At 37.0% G+C, this 19674-nt stretch overlaps 2 protein-coding genes across 2 annotated transcripts; both read left to right on the top strand.

Annotated features, from left to right (window-relative positions):
* The first annotated feature begins 6391 nt into the window (after positions 1–6391).
* LOC137954841 (uncharacterized) lies at positions 6392–7114 on the top strand. The gene is made up of 2 exons (XM_068801744.1): positions 6392–6515; positions 6921–7114. Exons 1-2 carry the CDS (start codon positions 6392–6394, stop codon positions 7112–7114), a joined length of 318 nt encoding a protein of 105 aa, XP_068657845.1.
* A 1849-nt stretch (positions 7115–8963) lies between these two features.
* LOC137956542 (probable glycosyltransferase STELLO2) lies at positions 8964–19044 on the top strand. Its single transcript, XM_068804081.1, has 3 exons — positions 8964–11074; positions 18199–18325; positions 18416–19044. Exons 1-3 carry the CDS (start codon positions 9390–9392, stop codon positions 18887–18889), a joined length of 2286 nt encoding a protein of 761 aa, XP_068660182.1. The 5' UTR covers positions 8964–9389; the 3' UTR covers positions 18890–19044.
* The last annotated feature ends 630 nt before the right edge of the window (positions 19045–19674 follow it).

The raw sequence follows: 19674 nt of genomic DNA on the forward strand, positions 1-19674 counted from the left end.
TTTTTTATTTTATCAATATTGATATTATGTCTCTGTTGAAGAATAGATATGGAAGAGCCTTATATGACTCTCACAATAAGAAATCTTAAAGAGCCATAATTTTTATAGAAGGAGGTCTCACATAAGAGTTTCAGTTAAATGTTTTAGTTATGTTAGTATTCTATTTATGTTCATTTGTTTAATTATGTTAGGACTAATTTTTAAGTATTATACTTCGGGTGTATATGGACAAAGTTTAATTGTAATTGGACTCTTCTACTTTCCTCTATTATTAATAGATGCTCATATACTCAAATTACATCAAGTGAGTGATTTTTTTCTCTTTTTCATAAATTCAACATGGTATTAGAGCAGATTATGTGATTTGACTTGGTCAACCTACAGAGATAATGTGATCTTGTTTCTGATCTATCATCTCTAGTAGTTTAATTCCATATTTTATCTTTTTTTTTCTCTTTCTAGTCCCTATACCCATTGTTTTTGTCTTGTTTGCACCCCCATACTTAGCTTTTCATATTGCAAATTATATGTTCACAGAAATATCTTCAAGTCTACTTTCCAATGCAAAAATAATTTTGGAAATTGGAGCTTTCTAGAAAGAGAAATTGATATTTGAAACAGCAAAGGTTAGAATACAAGAGAGGTTCAACCAGTAGTAGAAAACTTCAATTTTTGAGCCATTTTATGCAATCAAGAATGATACTTTATGTAGAAATTTATATATCAAAAGAAATATCTTTAAGTCTATTTTATTACCTATTCAACCAATTCTCAATCTGAGTTTTTTAGTGGGAGATATCGATCTTGGAAGAGTCAATGGTCATGCTAGCCAAAGAAGAAAGAATACACAGTTCGACCAGATTACAAAGTTCAAAATCTATTAGATTCATAATACTTGGAAGAAAATAATTGAAGTCTAGTTTCATAAGGAGAAAATTTCATGTCAATATGTTCTATATTTAAGGGGATATTTGCATTGGGGTCAGCAAAGGTTAAACTACAAAATGAAGAGAATCAAGAGGTCATGAAAGATTCAATAATGAATCTATTTATGTCAAATTAGATATCAAAGTAAATATCTTTGAGTCTAGTTTCTTGATAAATAATGTGATCATGAGCTATATTTTTGGAGATATTGATATAAAAAATTCCAAAGGTTACTTTTGCCCAAAATCTCTTTTTTCTTCCTATTTTATCTCCTATTATCTCTCCTGACATTGATGTGAATTGAGTTTCATTTTCTCCTAAAATCCATGTTTTAGCCAAATTGGTCTTCTAATAAGAGATTTTTGGATTGACTTCAACATTGCTAGAAGAAATAGGCAAGCATGGGTGTTATTGTTGTACTTATCTTATGTTTTTTTGTCTCTTCCTCACTCCTACTAGGGTGAAGGGTATACTTGTAATATTGATACTTTTATCCTATGTTGATTTTCAGGATTCCATAGGTAATGAGATTAGGCAAAGGAGAGGAAGAAGAAGGGAGATGAAGGAAGAGAAGATAGAGTATGATACACGTCCAAGAGAGAAAAGAGAGAAGAATACAAGAGGGGAAAAAGAGGCAGAAATTAGGATCTTGGACTTTTCCAAACCCTCCCCCATAAGATATATTTATATGTATCAAAACTACCAATATTACAAGTATACCCTTCAACGTAATAAGAGTGAAGAAGAGACAAGAAATTTAAACTAATTACTTTAGTGTCACCCTAATAACATCATATCTTCTAACACTCTCCCTCAAGCTGGGAGGTAATGGCAGTGATCCTAGCTTGAACCAAATAACATAAATATAGTAATAAGCTCCTCCAGCATGGTATCTCAAGGATAAGTATGACACCGGGTACAAACTCTTAAAGGGTAGAAATGGGTAATAAAACATAAATCAAAACCAACCTCAAAGGATTTCGAAAAAATATTGAGATAATAATCACTAAAGTAGGTAATGCATATCATTCACAAGACAACGATAAAAGACCCACAGGTACCAATAAGAAGTCTCAATGGACTTAAAAACACCCATATGAATAAAATGGACCAACCAAAGCAATGCTTTTAAAAGGGTTTGGCTAAAAGGGTAAGGGAGAGTCAAATAAATGATGGTTGGAAAAAGACTGCCAAAGGGTATGCTCTTGATTTCTGTCAATGTTTTTTACAGTTGAAACATCAACTTGTTGAAACATCACCTTGCATAGACTTTACATAATAATTGTTGACATTTTTTTTCAAACCTATGGATAGTAGAATTGTCAAGCTGCATAGGTAGTTCAGAGTCAAATGTAGGTAGCTAAACCACTTCTCTTTCTAGTTATTTGACAGCTTGTCACCCCCTCATGTTAAAATAAAAAATAAAATAAAATTGTTTTTATGCATTACTATAAATATCTAAAGAAATGCAGTGTATAAAAGGCATATATGTGTCAGTATTTGTATTGTAAGGGAAAAAATCCAACTTTAATTATTTCATTTATTTTGTATTATTAGTGGTTGATTGAATGACATCAATTCAATTATGCTGATCAACAATTTTTATTATGGGGGTTAGTCAACATGAATAAGGAGATGAAGTTCATCTCGATTACTTAGGTTATTCAATGAAGCCGTTAGTGGTGCACCAGTGCTAACTTAATTTGAAATACATAGGTAATCGCCTTAGGCTAAAATCGTGGAATCAAGAATCCGCCCAAATTAGAGGTAAAAAGAAAAAAGAAAATAAAATAAAATTGTTTTTATGCATTACTGTAAATATATGAAGAAATGTAGTGTATAAAAGGCATATATGTATTAGTATATGTATTGTAAGGGAACAAAAATCCAACTTTAATTATTTTATTTATTTTGTATTATTAGTGGTTGATTGAACGACATCAATTCAATTATGCTGATCAACATTTTTTATTAGGGAGGTTAGTCAAAATGAATAAGGAGATGAAGTTTATCTCGATTACTTAGATTATTCAATGAAGTTGTTAGTGGTGCACTAGTGCCAGCTTCATTTGAAATACATAGGTAATCACCTCAGGCTAAAATTGTGGAATCAGGAATCCGCCAAAATTTACGATTCATCCATTGGAAGCCATCGTTCAGGACACGTCTCTTCCTCCCTCGATTTTTTTTCTCCCTCTCATTTTTGCATTCCCTTCGGCTTCTTCTCCCTTCATCGTCTTCATATCTCTTCTCCCTTCATCGTCTTTGCATCTCTTCTCCCTTCATCGCCTTCACATCTCCTCTCCCTATCTCTCTCTCTCTGCCTCCCTCTCCCTTCTTCCTCTCTCTTCTCCCTCTTGGCTTCTCTCTCCTTTTTCCCTCTCGCTCCTCTTTGTTCCCTAAAAATCCTTCCGATTTCCTTTTATTTCACCCATTTTGGTTTTGATTTCCTTTGATTTTCTCCATTTGGGCCTCAATTTCTTCGATTCTACTTCGATTTCCCTTGATTTTCCCATTGGGCTTTGGTTTTCCCCAAAGTTTAGAAGGTAACCCTAAACCCTTATTTTTTCCAATTAATTTACTGTTGTATTTGATTTAATCTTAATTTTTGTGTGCGGTATTTGTAATGAATATTTAGTTTCTCCATAATTTCGGGATATAGGGTTAGGGTTTATGGTATTTAGGGTTCAATTTTGTCTTTATAGGTTATAATTTCGGGTTTAGCGTTAGGTTTAGAGTATTTAGAGTATGGTTAAGAGTATTTAGGGTTTAGAGTTTTTTTTAAGCACGGTCAAGGTAGGGTTAATAGAAATTAGGGTTCAGGGGTTTAGAGTTTGGTGTTATAGGTTTTAGGGTTTAGAGCTTTTAAAGGGGTTTAGTGTTAAAAGTTTAGGCTTTAGGTTCTAGAATTAGGGTTAGTGTTAAGGCTTAAGGGTTAAGGGTTTAGGGTTTAGGGGTTAATGGAGTTAGGGTTTAGGGTTTATGGTTAATATAAGTTAGGTTTAGGGTTTAGGGGCTAATGGAGGGTTTAGGATTTAGGGTTTATGGGCTAATGGAGGGTGGGTTGAGTCCAGTTCAAACTAGGCTGAGTCGCCTACTCTGGCGTCCATTGGCCAACGAAACCAGGTCCCCCATCACTGACGAGATACGGTTCGTAGTGACTGTGAAGTCATATGGGGCTCTACCAGGGGTGTTTGGTGAATTTTGACTTGATGAGTGTGTTTTTGCATTGTTCTAATAATCTGCAATGAAATTAATTTGATTAATTTGTAAATGTTATAGAATGTTGTTGAATAATTTTGAAGTGCTATGGAATGATCTTGCCATGTAGTGAGGAGATTCTGATGTTTTATAAATATCTACTATGTGGTATTTTTTTTAAGTGGTTATTTGTGTTTCCATGTGTTCCTAGTTACTATGACTGCTAAAGGTTATCTGATAAAGTTTTTTCCATGAGGACCATCTCGGATTTAGATTATAATTGGTTGGAAGAAGACATCAAACTGCTCGATCATATGACATTTGGACTGTCGAAGATGACAACAAAATGCTCGATCTCTTGGTTGAGTAGGTTAATATGGGGAACAAGTTGCCCAATGTGGTTTGGAAGCTTGAGGTGTATATGGATTGTGTCAATTGATTTAATGAAGACATAATCAATAAAAAAACTGTTGAGCAGCTCAAGAATTGAACAATATCATGGAAGAAAACTTACCAAACAGTAACGAGCTGCCTCAACACTAGTAGGTTCGACTGGGATGCAACCACACAACGAGTTACTGCATGTCATTCTGTATGGCAAGTCAACATCAGGGTCAATAAATCATGCTGAAATGCAAAACATTTTGTATGTTTTCTGCATTACTAGAACTCTATTCCAAGACGTCTAAAAAATGTTTTTTTATACTAGGAGCATAAAGATATTGAGAAGTATAGACGTGTGTCCGCTTTACGACAAATTGGCTTTGGTAGTGGGAAACTCAATAGCCATGGGGACAACAAGTCAAACTTGCTTAGACATGTACGATGATATCCATCGTGAGTTAGAACGTGCACCCTTGGACGTGCTCAAGGATGTCGATTTAGGTAGGGATACTTCATCACCATCCCTTAGCGAGAGTGAGTCGACACCTAAACAGTTTCAAAGAGGTAACCCGGCACTTTCAACTCATCGTAGAAAGAGAACTAAAATGTCCACTGATGACACTGGCAGATTCATTGATGCAATGAAGAATATCGTCGCGACATTTAGGGATGTCATCAAGTCTAAAGATGGTAGTACCAGAAATGATTGGTTTGAAGCTCTCCTGGAAATTTTGGACCAGCTGATATAGTTGAAGTTTCACGCTCTTGAATGGTTAGAAATGCAAATTAAGAAGGACATGTTTACGAAACTCACAATGGAAGAGCGACTCTAGTGGCTTAAATATTGTTCTGGTGAAATGTAGTAATGAGTTTTAAGTACACTATCAACTTTGGGACAAGTGTTTTATATTTTAATGATGTTTTTTAAATTATGACATTGTAAGTCTTATCATTGATAGATTATGAATGTCATTATAGTTAAGATTTGGGTTTTCATGATTGTTGGGTGCTTATTGTGTGGATGAATATTCTGGATGAGTATGGATGTGGACAATTGAATTGATATAGTTTTGTATGGTTGTGATTGAAGATAGGACTTGTGATTGAACGTAGTAATGTGAGAATATGGATGAAAATGGATGTGTGATTGGATATGGTTGTGTAGAGGTGTGATTAAAAATAGATTATGATTGAAGATATGGGTATGTTTGTGTTTATGACTTTTAGGAAAAAAACAAGAATTATTTTTGTAGTTGTCATTGTGTTTGTGGTGATTGTATTTGCAGGTTTCCATAACTATTATGACAGACAAAGAAAAGATTACAATTATGTTAGCATTTACATGTATTGTTTTCGCAATGGGACGATACTATCTCAGCCATTGCAATAGACATGTACCATATTTTTGTGGGATTGGTGGACGCACTAGACAAATCACCTGTTAAATTTCGAAAAGTTTACAAGATGAATCAAATTGTATTTCACAAATTGGCATAGATAAAATATTTTTATCAGCAACAAAGACCATCTCTGTGGAAGAATAACTTGCATATTTTCTCTTAACTTTTGGTCAATATAGGTATTTCAATAAGGTGTTGGATTATATTATCAGACTTCACTTTGATTACATCAAACGGCCTTCTGAACGCACTCACTCGAAGATTTTAAACAATCCAATGTTTTATCCAAACTGTGAGGTAATATCACTTGCCCTCTAATGAACAATTTTAGATTAATATACAGAGTTACTTTGTATTAATTGAAATGGTATAATTAGGATTGTATTGGGGTTATTGGTGGAACTCATATCAAAGCAAACTTCCCACTTGAAGAACAACAAAGGTTTTGAAGTAAAAAGGGCTATCTCTCACAAAATGTGATGGCAGTATGTACATTTGACATGCAATTCACTTATGTACTTACTGGATGGGAGGGATCAACAATTGATTCCCATGTACTGAAGAACACATTGACTCGCCAAGATAGACTCTCTGTACCTGAAGGTAAGTATATGTCTTTATTCAATATTTTTTATCTATTATTATTTTCAATTATTTTATGTGGAATATATTTTTTTATTATAGGTAAATATTATCTAGTCGATGCTGGTTATGCAAATCTCCCAGGATTTTTGGCTCCATATTGAGGAACTCGTTATCATCTGCAAGAATTTGGAGATGATCTTCCTAGAAATGATAAATAATTATTCAACTGAAGGCAATCATATTTGAGAAATACTATTGAACGAACTTTTGGTGGTTTAAAAGTTCAATTTCAAATGTTGAAAGATACTCCTCCGTTTTCTTATAAGATCCAGATAAAAATTGTAATAGCTTGTTGCATATTACAAAATTACATACGTTGAGAGGATTGCAATGATATGTTTGAAATGGAAGATGATGATTCAGGTGATGAACTTGGTGGAGGAGGTGATGAGGTCCCATTAGCAAGTGCAAATGATGATGAAGATAGCGATGATAGCGATGGTCTTGTGGATGAAGACAACCAATCAATAAATATTCGGAGACAGCATGTATTAGAATCCGCAAGAGCCGCACAATATCGCGATGCCATAGTGACTCGCATGTGGAATGATCATTGATGGTTTTATCTTATTGTTTTTGAACATGTATTTTATCGTTTAAATGTACTAAACTAGTAAGTTGATGATTTTAATATTAAAGGCAAAAACTCGTTATATTCCAAGGCATAAACATTTGCTTTTATGCTTTAAATTGAGGACTATTACGAGTCACTCAGTTAATTTTCAAACATGTTTTTTAAGTTTTAATTATATATATGTTATTAATAATCTATTTTAAGTTATTAATAAAATAGTATATTTATTTGTTAATTATATTTATTACATTTATTAATATATTAAATTAAAATTTTAAGACAGGTAATTAAAAGATTGTTAAAGAAAGCATTTGATAAATTATTTTGGTTTAATTATCCCATTTTTATATTTAATTAAACTATTTTTAAATTTTTAAGAAATATATTATTAATTAATACTACATAAAAAATCCTTCTGTTATTAATAAAATAATTGTTTTTATTTAATCACAATATTTATTTTTTAATTACTGTATTAAATTAGTGATTTAATAGTGTTAATTAAAATATTGTTAACGTAAACATTTGATTAGTTATTTTGGTTTAATTATCCCATTGTTACAATTAATTAAACCAATGGTTTTAAATTTAGTGGTAATCTATTATCAATTAATAATACGTAAAAATATATATTGTGTTATTAATAAAAAATTATATATTTTTGTACTGTATTAAGATATATTTTTAATGTTAAAATATATCTTATGTTATTAATAAATAAATAAATTTATTTATTATAGTTGATTTTATTATTTTTTGCTTTATTTATTTATTTTTATAATTAATTAGTACATAATTAATTATAACACGTAATTATTATATTAATTTATAATAAACAGTAACCATTAATTAATATAATATCGTATTTCATTAATTAGTATATTAATATATTTTAATACTACTTTAAATCACTTATTAGTATAATAATCATGTTTATTTTGGTTAATTATCTATTTAAGTATATGTTCTATTTAAATATCTTATAAAAAATTACTTTTTCTCTTGTTGAATTAAAACATTGCCTTAAATTTTAAATTAAAATTGAACTTCAAGTAATTACTTAGATTAACTAACCCCCCAAAGCCTCAACAGGATATTCTTACTTCTGTTTTAAATAGCAGCATTGCACAGTAAGAAGGATCGTATTACAAGCCACCAGGATCCTCTCAACAACCGCTATCCTGTCGTATATTTATTGCCACCTACCAATCTATCAGAAAGCAATCTCTTATCTGACGCATTTATGCTGCAGGAGGGGGATTTTACTTGATCTCTTCTCTTTCGTCTAAGTCGAGATCTGTGGGGACTGGTTATTGTTCCCCCCTTTTCCTTTCACTACGTGTGACGGCTCGACGACACCTGAGATCCTTTTTTCCTTGGAAGTGCTGAAACAAAAAGAGAATTGGTTGGTATGGTCGGATCTACGATCCAATTTGGAGATTACAGTGAGGCCTTGTGTGTGTTGAAGGAATTCCAATATAATGTGGGTATTCTTTACTCAATCGCCTAGGCAGCTTTAAAAAAAACAAAAAAAACACAAAAGCAAAAACAAAAACCAGAAGTTTCGCTCAATGACTCTTCTCGCTTGCTTCTAGCCTGTCTAACTTGGTAGCAAAGAAAACTTCTCGTAAGTGTTGTGGTCGGTCTGGTCTGGTGGCTATAACCACTCATGGGCATGCAATCGCACGTCACTTTGAGAAGAAAATGCATTTTGACCATTTGGAAACTGTAATCGTTAATCGGAACTTGCGTCTACAGGTCACTCTTCCGGATATGAAATGGGTTTTACTCTGCAACCACTCCATTAACGAAGGGTCCACGGGAGACCACCATCGATTTATTCGAGATTAAAGGGTTATCGGTGGTTGATCACCCGAAAGGAGCTGAGCGGCTCCCATTTGGTAATTGGTGGTAGAACACAGTACAAGTGCAAAGGCAGAAAGGAAACGGCCAAACTAGCGACTGGCCAGTCCAACTACTGGATGCTCTGTGAGCTTAAGTTGAAAACAGGTAGAGGAAAGGAGGCCGTCTGTCTGTCGGCAGCAGCTGAGAAGTGAGAAGGGGCATCTGGCTATCGAAACTACAAAAAAGAAGAGGCTAGAAGAAGAATCAGGAGGAAAGGGGCAGACTTGAATTCACTCGGATTTTATAGTGGGAAGAGAGAATTGAAGAAGGAAGAGGAGAACTGAGATTGGAAGACAGGAGAGGAGGAAGAAGTAAAAAAATCAGAGAGGGGGTAGCGGGTCGATTTTTATCCAATGCTGGTCCAAGACCGTGCAGCGCCGAAACCCTCGAAGCCCCATCCGAGATCTCTCTCCCCTCTTCGCTTCTCGGAGCCCAAATCGCTCGACTTCTCCACATGGCTCTCAGACAATCTTTACAAAGTTCTCACTGTGGGTCTCCTGATCGGCGCCGTCGCCGCTTTCTTCCTCCTTCGCAACTTCTCTGATACGGCAGCGATCCTCTGCCTAGAGTCACGGGTCGAGTCCGTCACCTCCATCCCCTACCCAAAAGTCTCCTTCAATTCCATCCCGGCCAATCCTGACGCTTCGTCCCCTTACGCCTCCTTCCGAGCCGAGCGTTGGATCGTCGTCTCCGTCGTCGACCCTCCCAGTGATACCCTCCGAAATCTCGCCAAGATCAAAAGGTGGCAGCTCCTCGCCATTGCCAGCGCCGACACGCCACCTGATTGGTCTCTCAAAGGTGCGATCTTCCTTTCTCTAGATGACCAAGCAAAATTAAACTACCGTGTCTTGGATCACCTTCCCTACAATTCTTTTGTCCGTAAGACTGTTGGGTATCTCTACGCTATCCAGCACGGTGCAAGGAAGATCTTTGATGCGGATGACCGAACCCATGTCATAGATTCGGATCTTGATAAACATTTCGATCTTGAACTGGTAGGCGAAGAGGCACGCAGACATACGATCTTACAGTACAGTCATGACAACCCTAATAGGACGGTGATCAATCCATACATACACTTTGGGCAGAGGTCCGTGTGGCCTCGCGGCTTGCCTCTGGAGAATGTGGGAGAGGTTGCACATGAGGAGTTCTACACCGAGATCTATAGTGGGAAGCAGTTCATCCAACAAGGCTTATCTAATGGCCTACCTGATGTGGATTCTGTCTTCTACTTCACCCGAAAATCCCAGTTTGAAGCATTTGACATTGAATTCGACGAGCAGGCTCCCAAAGTTGCCCTACCACAGGGTATCATGGTACCTGTTAACTCTTTCAATACTCTTTTCCATTCGTCAGCATTCTGGGGTTTAATGCTTCCGGTGTCTGTTAGTAGCATGGCTTCTGATGTGCTGAGAGGTTATTGGGCACAGAGAATTTTATGGGAAATTGGAGGGTTTGTTGTGGTTTATCCTCCTACAATTTACCGTAATGATAGAATTGAATCATACCCCTTCTCTGAAGAGAAAGATCTTCATATAAATGTGGGTCGGTTAATCAAATTTTTGGTCTCTTGGAGAACTAACAAACCGACATTATTTGAGAAGATCTTGCATTTGAGCTACGTGATGGCTGAGGAGGGATTTTGGACTGAGCAGGATGTGAGGTTCACGACAGCTTGGCTGCAGGACTTGTTGGCTGTGGGGTATCAGCAGCCAAGATTAATGTCTTTAGAATTGGACCGACCACGAGCCCAGATTGGGCATGGAGATCGGAAGGAGTTCATTCCTCGTAAACTTCCATCTGTTCATCTTGGGGTTGAGGAAGCTGGGACAGTAAACTATGAGATTGGAAATCTTATACGGTGGAGGAAGAATTTTGGAAATGTTGTACTTATTATTTTTGTTAATGGACCTGTAAATCGAACAGCTTTGGAATGGAGGTTGCTTTATGGGAGGATATTCAAGACAGTAGTGATACTTTCAGAGGACAAGAATCTGGATTTAGCAGTGGAGTATGGGCAGTTGTGGCAAGCATACAAGTAAGTAAATTACTCAGATATTCTTTTATGTTTCTAAAGATTTATATATTACTTATTGCATTATGAAGACATTAATAAGTATACTTCATTGTCAGCACGAAAAGCTGTACTAATGCTGATTAATGGTTTTCTAATTTGGCAAAAATACAATGACACGAAATCTTTGTTGACATTTGAAAGAGCAGAAAAATGGTTTCTATTTTGCTGGGGTTTTCTCTTCCTCTCTCCTTTTTCTTCAATGTTTCGTCATGGTGTAGAGGTCCAATGTTGCCCATTTCTGGTGAAATGAGATAACTTAAGAATTGTTTGAAATATTTGACTCCATGATTGCTATAGATGAAATCAAATGTTAGTATTGACCGGTAACAATGTTCTTAGGTTTTATTTCACTGATGAAATATCCAGTAGCTTTTTATTTTTAAAAAACTCATATGAGGAAAAGGAATTATAATGGACCTCTTCATCTTATTTTCTGAGATTTTTCTTTCCTTAGCTACTATTTTCCCTGAGAAGCTTTTGAAACCTTACTCATCCACTTTGCCACAGTTATTGACTGGTTGAGGCATTAGGACTTATTTTGGTCCATCTTATTTTCTGTACTCTCAGTCACCCTTTTTCTTTTTGCTGAAGTGACCAAGATCCTTCAAGTTGTCTTTGTTCTTCTGTCTCCTCCCTGGAAACATCAGTTGTTCTCCAGAACTTGAAATCATAATCAAGATAATGGTCTGTCTCTTCCTATGGAGAGTTCTTAAGTTTTTGGTTTTCTTGATCTTAATGGATGTTCACTGTTATCTTTTACATTCGTTTCATGATGAAGTAACCAATCTTATTATCAGTGCAGCTGTCCTGTAAGCTGTGGAAAGTCTTTGAGGTTGCTTAATAGGATTTCTAAGGCTAGTTTTGAGGACACCTAGTATTGTGTTTCCTTGAAGGCATGATATTGTCTATATTAAATAAATGATGTGATTACAGGAAGGTTTTTCTGTCATCTTTTTGTTACTGGCTCCTGTAATGGAGGGCAAGTCTGAAGCATAATTTTCCCTATCACTGTTCAGCTAAGTGGAAAGTTTTTTGTCATCTTTTTGTAACTGGGCCTGTAACTGAGAGTAAATCTAAAGCATAGTATACCCTATCATTCTGTTCTGTAAAGTAGAAGTCGTTTCAGTTTGCTAGGGGCGTCTACTGGTGCGAGTTCCTTCTACTGAAGGTCTGGGTGTTCATCAAATAAACATTATAACTGGATTTCCTTCATGAATGACTCAAATAAATATCAGTGGAGTGGAAGGATTCCCACTAGAATTTGTAAACTACAATTAAAGACCTTCAGAATGCCAGTTGGGCCCATATTCCTTAGTCAGAGAAGAATTTCCAAAAGCTTTATGAGCTCTGGAATCTGATGTCGTATTAAGTGGCTCAATTTTCAGGTGGAAGTCATTGTTATTGTGGTCTTTGACATGAGATTTATGTTGTCAGCAAAGTGGGGATGCTCCTTGAACCTTTTTATTTCGACTCTTTGAACTCTTTTTTTTGGGTGCATGTGGGGGTGTGGTTGTGTGTGTTTGTGCTCCGACTATTGAGCCAAAGGTACACCTTGGACAGTGATCATGTCAAAGGTGAATACTAGATTACCAAATTGTCATGTCTGTCTTGGTTTCAATTGGACGTTGCATCATATATGAGAGGATTTTTACAACCAAGGTTGAGATTTTTCTCTTACAAATTGCTGTAGCATTCAATAAAAATGGGATTTTCTATGACAAATTTCTGTAGCATTCATAGAAATGGCAAATTTTCTATGGCAAATTTCTGTAGCATTCCTTTTCAAAGTCACATGAAGATGGCTTATATTTGATTGATCATACTTTATAGGCCTATGATCTCTTCTATCACCAAACCTCACAATTATCTGGTTTTAATCCTAATTGTTATAAAGAAAATACACATCCTAATTCCACTCATGTTTTTGTTTTTTTGTTATTTCTGTCCATCAATATTCTTTGGGCATGCCTCATGTTGTTTGGTATAATTATTTAGCCTCTGGTGAGTTGATCGGTAATACCCAAGGGTATCATTAGTTCAACATCAAAAGTGTTCAGAATAAGGAAAAAAATATGAATTGTTAAAGTCGGGGCTGGTTTTTCCTAAAATGACTAGTTGAAGTTAGGAGGCCTCTTCCCAAATAATAAGCATAAAATCTTATTAAACCCAAACTATTATGGGGTTATTCTTTCACATAAAGCAACTCTACTTCACATTTAACCTGAGATGTGGAGTAATTGAGTAACTATAGCATGGTGGACTTCTTACCCACTAGCAAAAAGGAAATGTTTAGCACTGATCTGGTCAACCAAGAGGAAATGTCTGCTTAAACTTTGAAAAGCTTTCAAATGTAAGTAGTCTAGAGCATTCTTGAATGAGCTGTTGGCTATAGGTCCCTCTGGGGATAGGGGTGGGCATCAAGTCGGGTTTCGTTGGGAACTCGACCTAACCCGAAAAATCCGAGGATGGGGTTCCTGTTTCACCCTACGGATTGGGGATGGGTTAGGGATATTGATAGAACCCCCTTGTGCAAGGTCCTATCTTTTCTTAAAAAGTGCAAGAGAGAGTTGAAAGATAAAGGTTTAGAGGGCTTGAACAAGAAAAGGGAAGAGACAGAGACAAAGTAGAGGGAGAAAAAGTGATAGAGAGAGCTAGCAGAAAAAAGAGAAGACGAGAGGAGAAAAGAGAGGAAAGGTTTTAATGCATAATTGGAGAGAGAGAAAGGAGAAATAAGAAATCAAAAATAAAATTAAAGGTTTAAGGTAATTGGCTGATTTTCCCTAGCCTAGCCCCTTCTATTTATACCTTTTCAAATACATAATGTTGAATTTTATTAAGAGAGCTCAAACGAGCAGATTACAAGAGGGGAAGCTTTCCCAAACAATGAGAGATTGCTGGGAGGTTCCGAATTTTGCCAATTTATCAGCCAAAGAATTGGCTGATCTAGGAAATACATTCAAATTTAGAAACTCCTAGTTTAACTATGACTTAAATAACATCTTGATTAAGACTCTAGGACTTTTCTAACTTTAGAAATCACATCGAATAGGAGACTAGGACTTCTAATAGAAAACTAACTCCTAGGTTGACTCTTTTCTTTACTTTTTCTAACCAACTTTTTTCCTAAAATACCCTTGAAGGAGCGTTGCCTTCCTTCCTCAATCATGAGGCCTAAGTCTTTCCAAAACTACTCCCTATTGAATTCCAAATTTCCCCTATTGATTCCCTTGCTCCCCCCTTTCATGACTTTGCATGTTTACAAATTAATCCATGTGCCCTCCTACTCTTATTACAAAATTGGATTCTATCATCCACCCTCCTGGAAGTTCAACCTTATCCTCAAGGTTGAAGTAGTGGGAAGTTGTATGTAAGAATGTGTCTGTAAGCTCCTCACTTTATCTTCCTGTGGCCCATGACTCCACTGTTTTGTGCTTCATGACATGAGGAATTTGTATTTGTTGTTGTGCTAAGCTGAGTTGGTACTTCATGAGTTTAAGGGCTAGGTCTTTGTTCAGCCAAGCTTCCTTGAGAGTAACAACTTTGTGGCTTTGGATGGACCGATGGGACGCATAGAGTTGTTCAGCCATGTAGGACCAATTGGTTGGGTCATCCTTGGTTTTGGACATAGGGAAGTTAAGCTTAACAATCTTTGGTTGTCAGGGTTTAGAACATGGAGGATATTGGGTAATGTGGGGAGGTTGTGCTCAGTATGATTGTGGCTGATGTATAGGGGCTCGGGTGTGGTTGGTGAGAAGAGTGAAAGTGTACTTGTTGTTGTGGCATATCACGTGTGGAGTGGTTTGATTTGGGAGGGGATGGGGTGGCTGGAAAGTGAGAGTGGCATGAGGGTTTACACATGGGGGAATATGTTTGACTTGGTGGGAGGCTATGGTTAGAGTTGGTAGGATAAGTGAAGTATGGGCTGGTTTGGGAATTAGGGTCGTCATTTGGAAGGACATTGACATGGGGATGGGTGGTTGGAATTGGGAGTGGAACAGGGTGGTAGGGGTAGGAAGAATGAGGATTTGTTTGGGCATAATGACAATGTGTTTGGGCTGAGAGAGATAGGAAATAGGAGGGGTTTTGTTGAAAGGTTGAGGGAGAAGCTTGGCTTGGAGGGGATGAAGATGAAAAGGCAAGTCTTGACCTGGATGTGGCTTTCTTGGCCAATGGTTGATGAGAGGGGGAAGTATTAAGTTGTGAAGCCTAATCAACGCCCTACGCTAAGTCGGTACGTGGATCGATCGAATTAGTGGATGCTGCCAAAGGGAGTGGCGATGTCATACGCAAAAAGGAAGGGACTCATAAAACGGCAGAGGCAAATTGAGCTGATGACGTCCGGTCGTGGACGACGTTCGGGTGTGTCATTTCCGGGTTTGCCCATTGACCCAGTCTGAGAAGGCAGCAACAGTCTTCTCCTTCGGAAGCTCGTTGCAAGAACTTGAGTAGATGTCGCCAGGGGCGGGACTCGTCATGGCATCTGAATCTCAGGCATTAAATGACTTGGGTCGAGTTATTCGGGCCGCCGGCAACCCCATTCGCGAAAATCGCTGGTCCCCTAGTGGGTGTGGGAGAAAGACGAATCGGTGTGACGTAGCGCTGAATCTCAGTGGATCGTGGCAGTAAGGACACTCTGCTACTTACAATCCACGATATATTTACTCCTATTTCATTAAGGGCAGTTTGGGAATTTTATTTTTGTATTGCAGTTGCCCTAATTTTCTTTTTGTATTTGGGGCGCCGTTATTAGGATTTTATTCAATTAATCTAAGGAGCATCTTGATTTGCGGCCCGAGAGAGGTTAGAGAAAAAAACACCTATAAGTATGTGCGGTTTTTCTTGTAAACTATTTCATCTTTATAGTGGATTACTATAGTGGCGGAAGACAGGACGTAGTCTCACCTTGAGGTGAACCTGTATAAATCTTGTTTGTTCTTGTGCTTGCTTTTCCTTTCTTCCGCGATTATTACTATTGCTCTCGTTAGATTGGAATTCGGGCGTCTAATTCCTAACAGGAAGGAGGCATTGAAACTTTGTCTTTGGTGCAGAAATCCATCCAAAGTGTCAATTTTTCCCACTTGGGGTGCTAAAGTGGACATTTGGATACTTTTTAAAAAAATGTGGACATTTGGTCTCCAAGTTTTTCAAGCTTGGCCATAATTTGAGCAAAGTTTTTGGTGCTAGGGGTTGTAGGTGCACCTTCATCTTTTTGCTCTTTGTCCATGCTTCTAGTGTTTACCATGGTTAAAATGTAATTTAGAAAAGTCTAGGGTCGTGGGTTTGGCTGAGAATATCTTGGGAGAGAAGTTATAGCTGAGTTAATCTTCTCCCCAAGTAACTGCTGAAACAGAGAAGGTCCTATAGAAGGACTGCTCTGATACCACTTTGATAGAATTCCCTTGTGACAGGTTTTCTCTTTTTTTAAAAATGCAAGGAAGAGTTGAAAGATAGAGGTTAAGGGGGATTGAATAAGAGAAGGGAAGAGAAAAGGACAATGTAGAGGGCTAAAGGGAGATAGAGAGAGAGCTAGTAGGAAAAGAGAAAAGAAGAGAGGAGAAAAATAAAAGAGGTGCTAGTGCACAAATTGGAGAGAGAAAGAGGAGAAATAAGAATTACAAAATTAAATAAATGTTTTAGGCAATTGGCTGATTTTTCCTAGCCTAACCTCTTCTATTTATAACTTTTCAAATACATTCAAAACAAGAAACTCGTATTTTAACTATGACTTAAATAACACCTTGACTAGGACTCTAGAACTTTTCTAATTTTAGAAATTACATCAAATTGGAAAGTATATCAAATAAGAAACTAGGACTCGTAATAAAAAACTAACTCCTATGTTGACTCTTTTCTTGTCATAAAATAAAGAAACTAGGACTCCTAATAAAAACTAAGTCCTAGGTTGACACTTTTCTCGACTTTTTCTAAATCTTTTTTCCCTAAAATACCCCTAAAGGGGCATCCCCCTCCTCAATCTTGGGGCCCAAGTTTTTCCAAACTACTCCCTATTAAATTTTGAAGTTGTCCCCTATTGGTCCCCTAGTTCTCCCCTTACATGACTTTACCTGTTTACAAATTAACCCATGCGCCCTCCTATTCTTATTACAAAATTGGATTCTATCGAGTACAGAGACAGGCAGGGATACAAGAATGGGTCGGGGCATGAGGCAGGGTTTGGGCGGGATGGGACAGGGCAGTGACGGGGTTGAGGGGAACGGGAACAAGTCAGGGACACGGTTGGTTTTCCAACCCTATTCAGGTTTTTCTTGGGTTGCATTTTGGGGTAGGATTTGGGGTTGGGCTTAGGTTGGGGTCGGGGTCAACTTTTTAGAAACCCGACCCAACCTGGCGAATGCCCTCCCCTATGTGGAGAGCTACAATAGTTGGTATGTTGCAGTGTTGTTTAGCTCATTATGTTTAAGGCAACTCATTATGTTTAAGGCAACTCAAAATCCTTGGAATAAATCTTATTTAAATAAAAAAAGAAAAAAAAAAAGAGTGGAGAGAGCTGTTTCTAGCTGAGTGGCTTCAGGAAGTTTATCTGACATCTAAGATGAAAGAAAACAGGAAGAAGGAGCTCTTATCAGATGGAAATTTTACTCTGCGATGATTCCCCTAGCTGATGTTCTACCTAGAATAAATCAAACTGTATTCTTCAGATTTACATCTGGGATAATTTTCTACTCACACTAGAATTCTTTTTCTATTACTTGAGCAGTACTGGACCCCCCTTATTTTGAGAAAGATAATAGTGGACCACTTATTTACTCCTGGTTGAATTAATAGGCTTTCTTGTTTCAGGTTGTTCTGTATGGTTCTCTCTTACTCTCTGGCTACTTAATAGTTTGACATACAAGCGTAAATAGTGGACCACCTATTTAATCCCAGAGTCTTGTATGACCAGTTGAAAATCTCAGAAAGCTGACCAACTGTGGTTTCCATTCCTTTTAGTTCAGTAAATAGAACTGATGGTAATTTCTATGTATTATGTGTCTCTAATCTCAACCAATCAGATCTCTTATATAGAAAAAAATGTGCTCTCCAATGCAAAGGGAATGTCTCACTGTTCTCTGTGCTTGCTACAGGTATCTTCCGAAGATATTTGACCGGTTTAAGGGTGCAGATGGGTTCTTATTTCTGCAAGACAACATGATTCTTAACTACTGGAATCTGCTTCAAGCAGATAAATCAAAGCTCTGGATTACCAATAAGGTGGGTGTCGGAAAGCTCTGGATTAACCCAAAATTTCTTTATTTCTTGTTTCAGTGTGGCGACTCACTAGAATTTCTATTAAATCTGAAGGTTTCTGAATCATGGACGACTTTTTCTATGAAGACGAACATGTCGGCATGGTTTACACAACAGGCAGAACTTGTGAAGAAGGTAGTGAGTAGCCTACCAGCTCATTTTCAGGTGAGTTACAAAGGAAGCATGGATGAAACGAGCCTCACCCTTTGCAGCTCTGAAATATTCTACATTCCCGAAAGGTTTATAGGGGACTTTGTAGATCTTGTAAGTCTTGTAGGGGACTTGGAAGTCCATCACAAGATTGCTGTGCCAATGATGTTTATGGCAATGGACTCCGTAAGTAATTTCGATTCAGATGCTTTAAAGACAATAGTTTATAAGAGAGATCCAGAAGTCTCAGATCCCGTCAGGATTTACTCAGCCCAAGTACCAGCAGTATATCCATGGAATGTCTCCAGCGAAGCTGATTTTATGAGGCTGATAAGGTCAATGGCATTAGGAGACCCACTTCTGATGGAAATGGTCTGAAGGCTGGCTACAAAAAACATGTATTACATTCATTAACTATTGCTCACAGGGGGAAAGGAAGTGGCCTTTTGGTGTTATTCTTTTTGTAGATGTATTCTGTATTATTATTGTCATTTTTTAACATCATGAATACAAAGATAACCGCCTTCTACACACGAACCTGCACTGTCAGTAAATAATTTTTTGATTTTTCTTTTAATGGTGGGAATGGTGAAGTTCGTGGTCCATTGCTCGTGCTTTTTTGTTTGCTTCTGAAACCAATGTCTCGGATTATAGAAGAAGAGAACCAAAAACAAATTCAGTTTTCAGATTGGAAGATCGACATAAATGACTAGCTCTGTGATCTTCAGTTGCAGAGAGTCTTTAATGGTGGTCGTGGAACTCTTAATGATTTTCAGTTTAGAGCCCAGTACCCATGTAATTGTAGACAAAACATATCGGTGTAGAGAGAGAGAGAGAGAGATAGGGAGATTGTTGAGACATTGAAAGCAGAGCATTCTTCCCTTTTACAGCTGCTGCTACCACCATTCCCCGCTGCGATGTCTTCAGAAACTTGGGAAAACGACAGAAACAAAAGGTGGAAATCTTTGCAACGTGCAAGGTTTTCCTCCCCATGGAGGTAATCTTGAGACAAAAGGTCCTCTGTAGATTTTGAAGAATTTCATTCTGGTGACCCTCGTACAAGAGGATTTAATTATGTTTTTCATTTCTATATTAGATTATGGTGGATGATTTAACTATATATATATATATATTTTTTTTTTACTTCACATTTTAATATAATT

Source organism: Aristolochia californica, unplaced genomic scaffold, assembly GCF_029961685.1.
Source record: "Aristolochia californica isolate CCGP_79_NKW_82.1479 unplaced genomic scaffold, dmAriCali1.0.hap1 SCAF_2, whole genome shotgun sequence".
In the NCBI taxonomy this organism is placed as follows: domain Eukaryota; kingdom Viridiplantae; phylum Streptophyta; class Magnoliopsida; order Piperales; family Aristolochiaceae; genus Aristolochia; species Aristolochia californica.

What these genes read in the sequence shown, in the direction of transcription:
- LOC137956542 (XM_068804081.1), top strand. Translation starts at nt 9,390, where the DNA reads ATGCTGGTCCAAGACCGTGCAGCGCCGAAACCCTCGAAGCCCCATCCG. An exon ending in CAGTTGTGGCAAGCATACAA is followed by an intron (nt 11,075 to 18,198) that starts GTAAGTAAATTA and finishes TGCTTGCTACAG; the next exon opens with GTATCTTCCGAAGATATTTG. An exon ending in AGCTCTGGATTACCAATAAG is followed by an intron (nt 18,326 to 18,415) that starts GTGGGTGTCGGA and finishes TTAAATCTGAAG; the next exon opens with GTTTCTGAATCATGGACGAC.
- LOC137954841 (XM_068801744.1), top strand. Translation starts at nt 6,392, where the DNA reads ATGGCAGTATGTACATTTGACATGCAATTCACTTATGTACTTACTGGA. An exon ending in TAGACTCTCTGTACCTGAAG is followed by an intron (nt 6,516 to 6,920) that starts GTAAGTATATGT and finishes ATGATGATTCAG; the next exon opens with GTGATGAACTTGGTGGAGGA.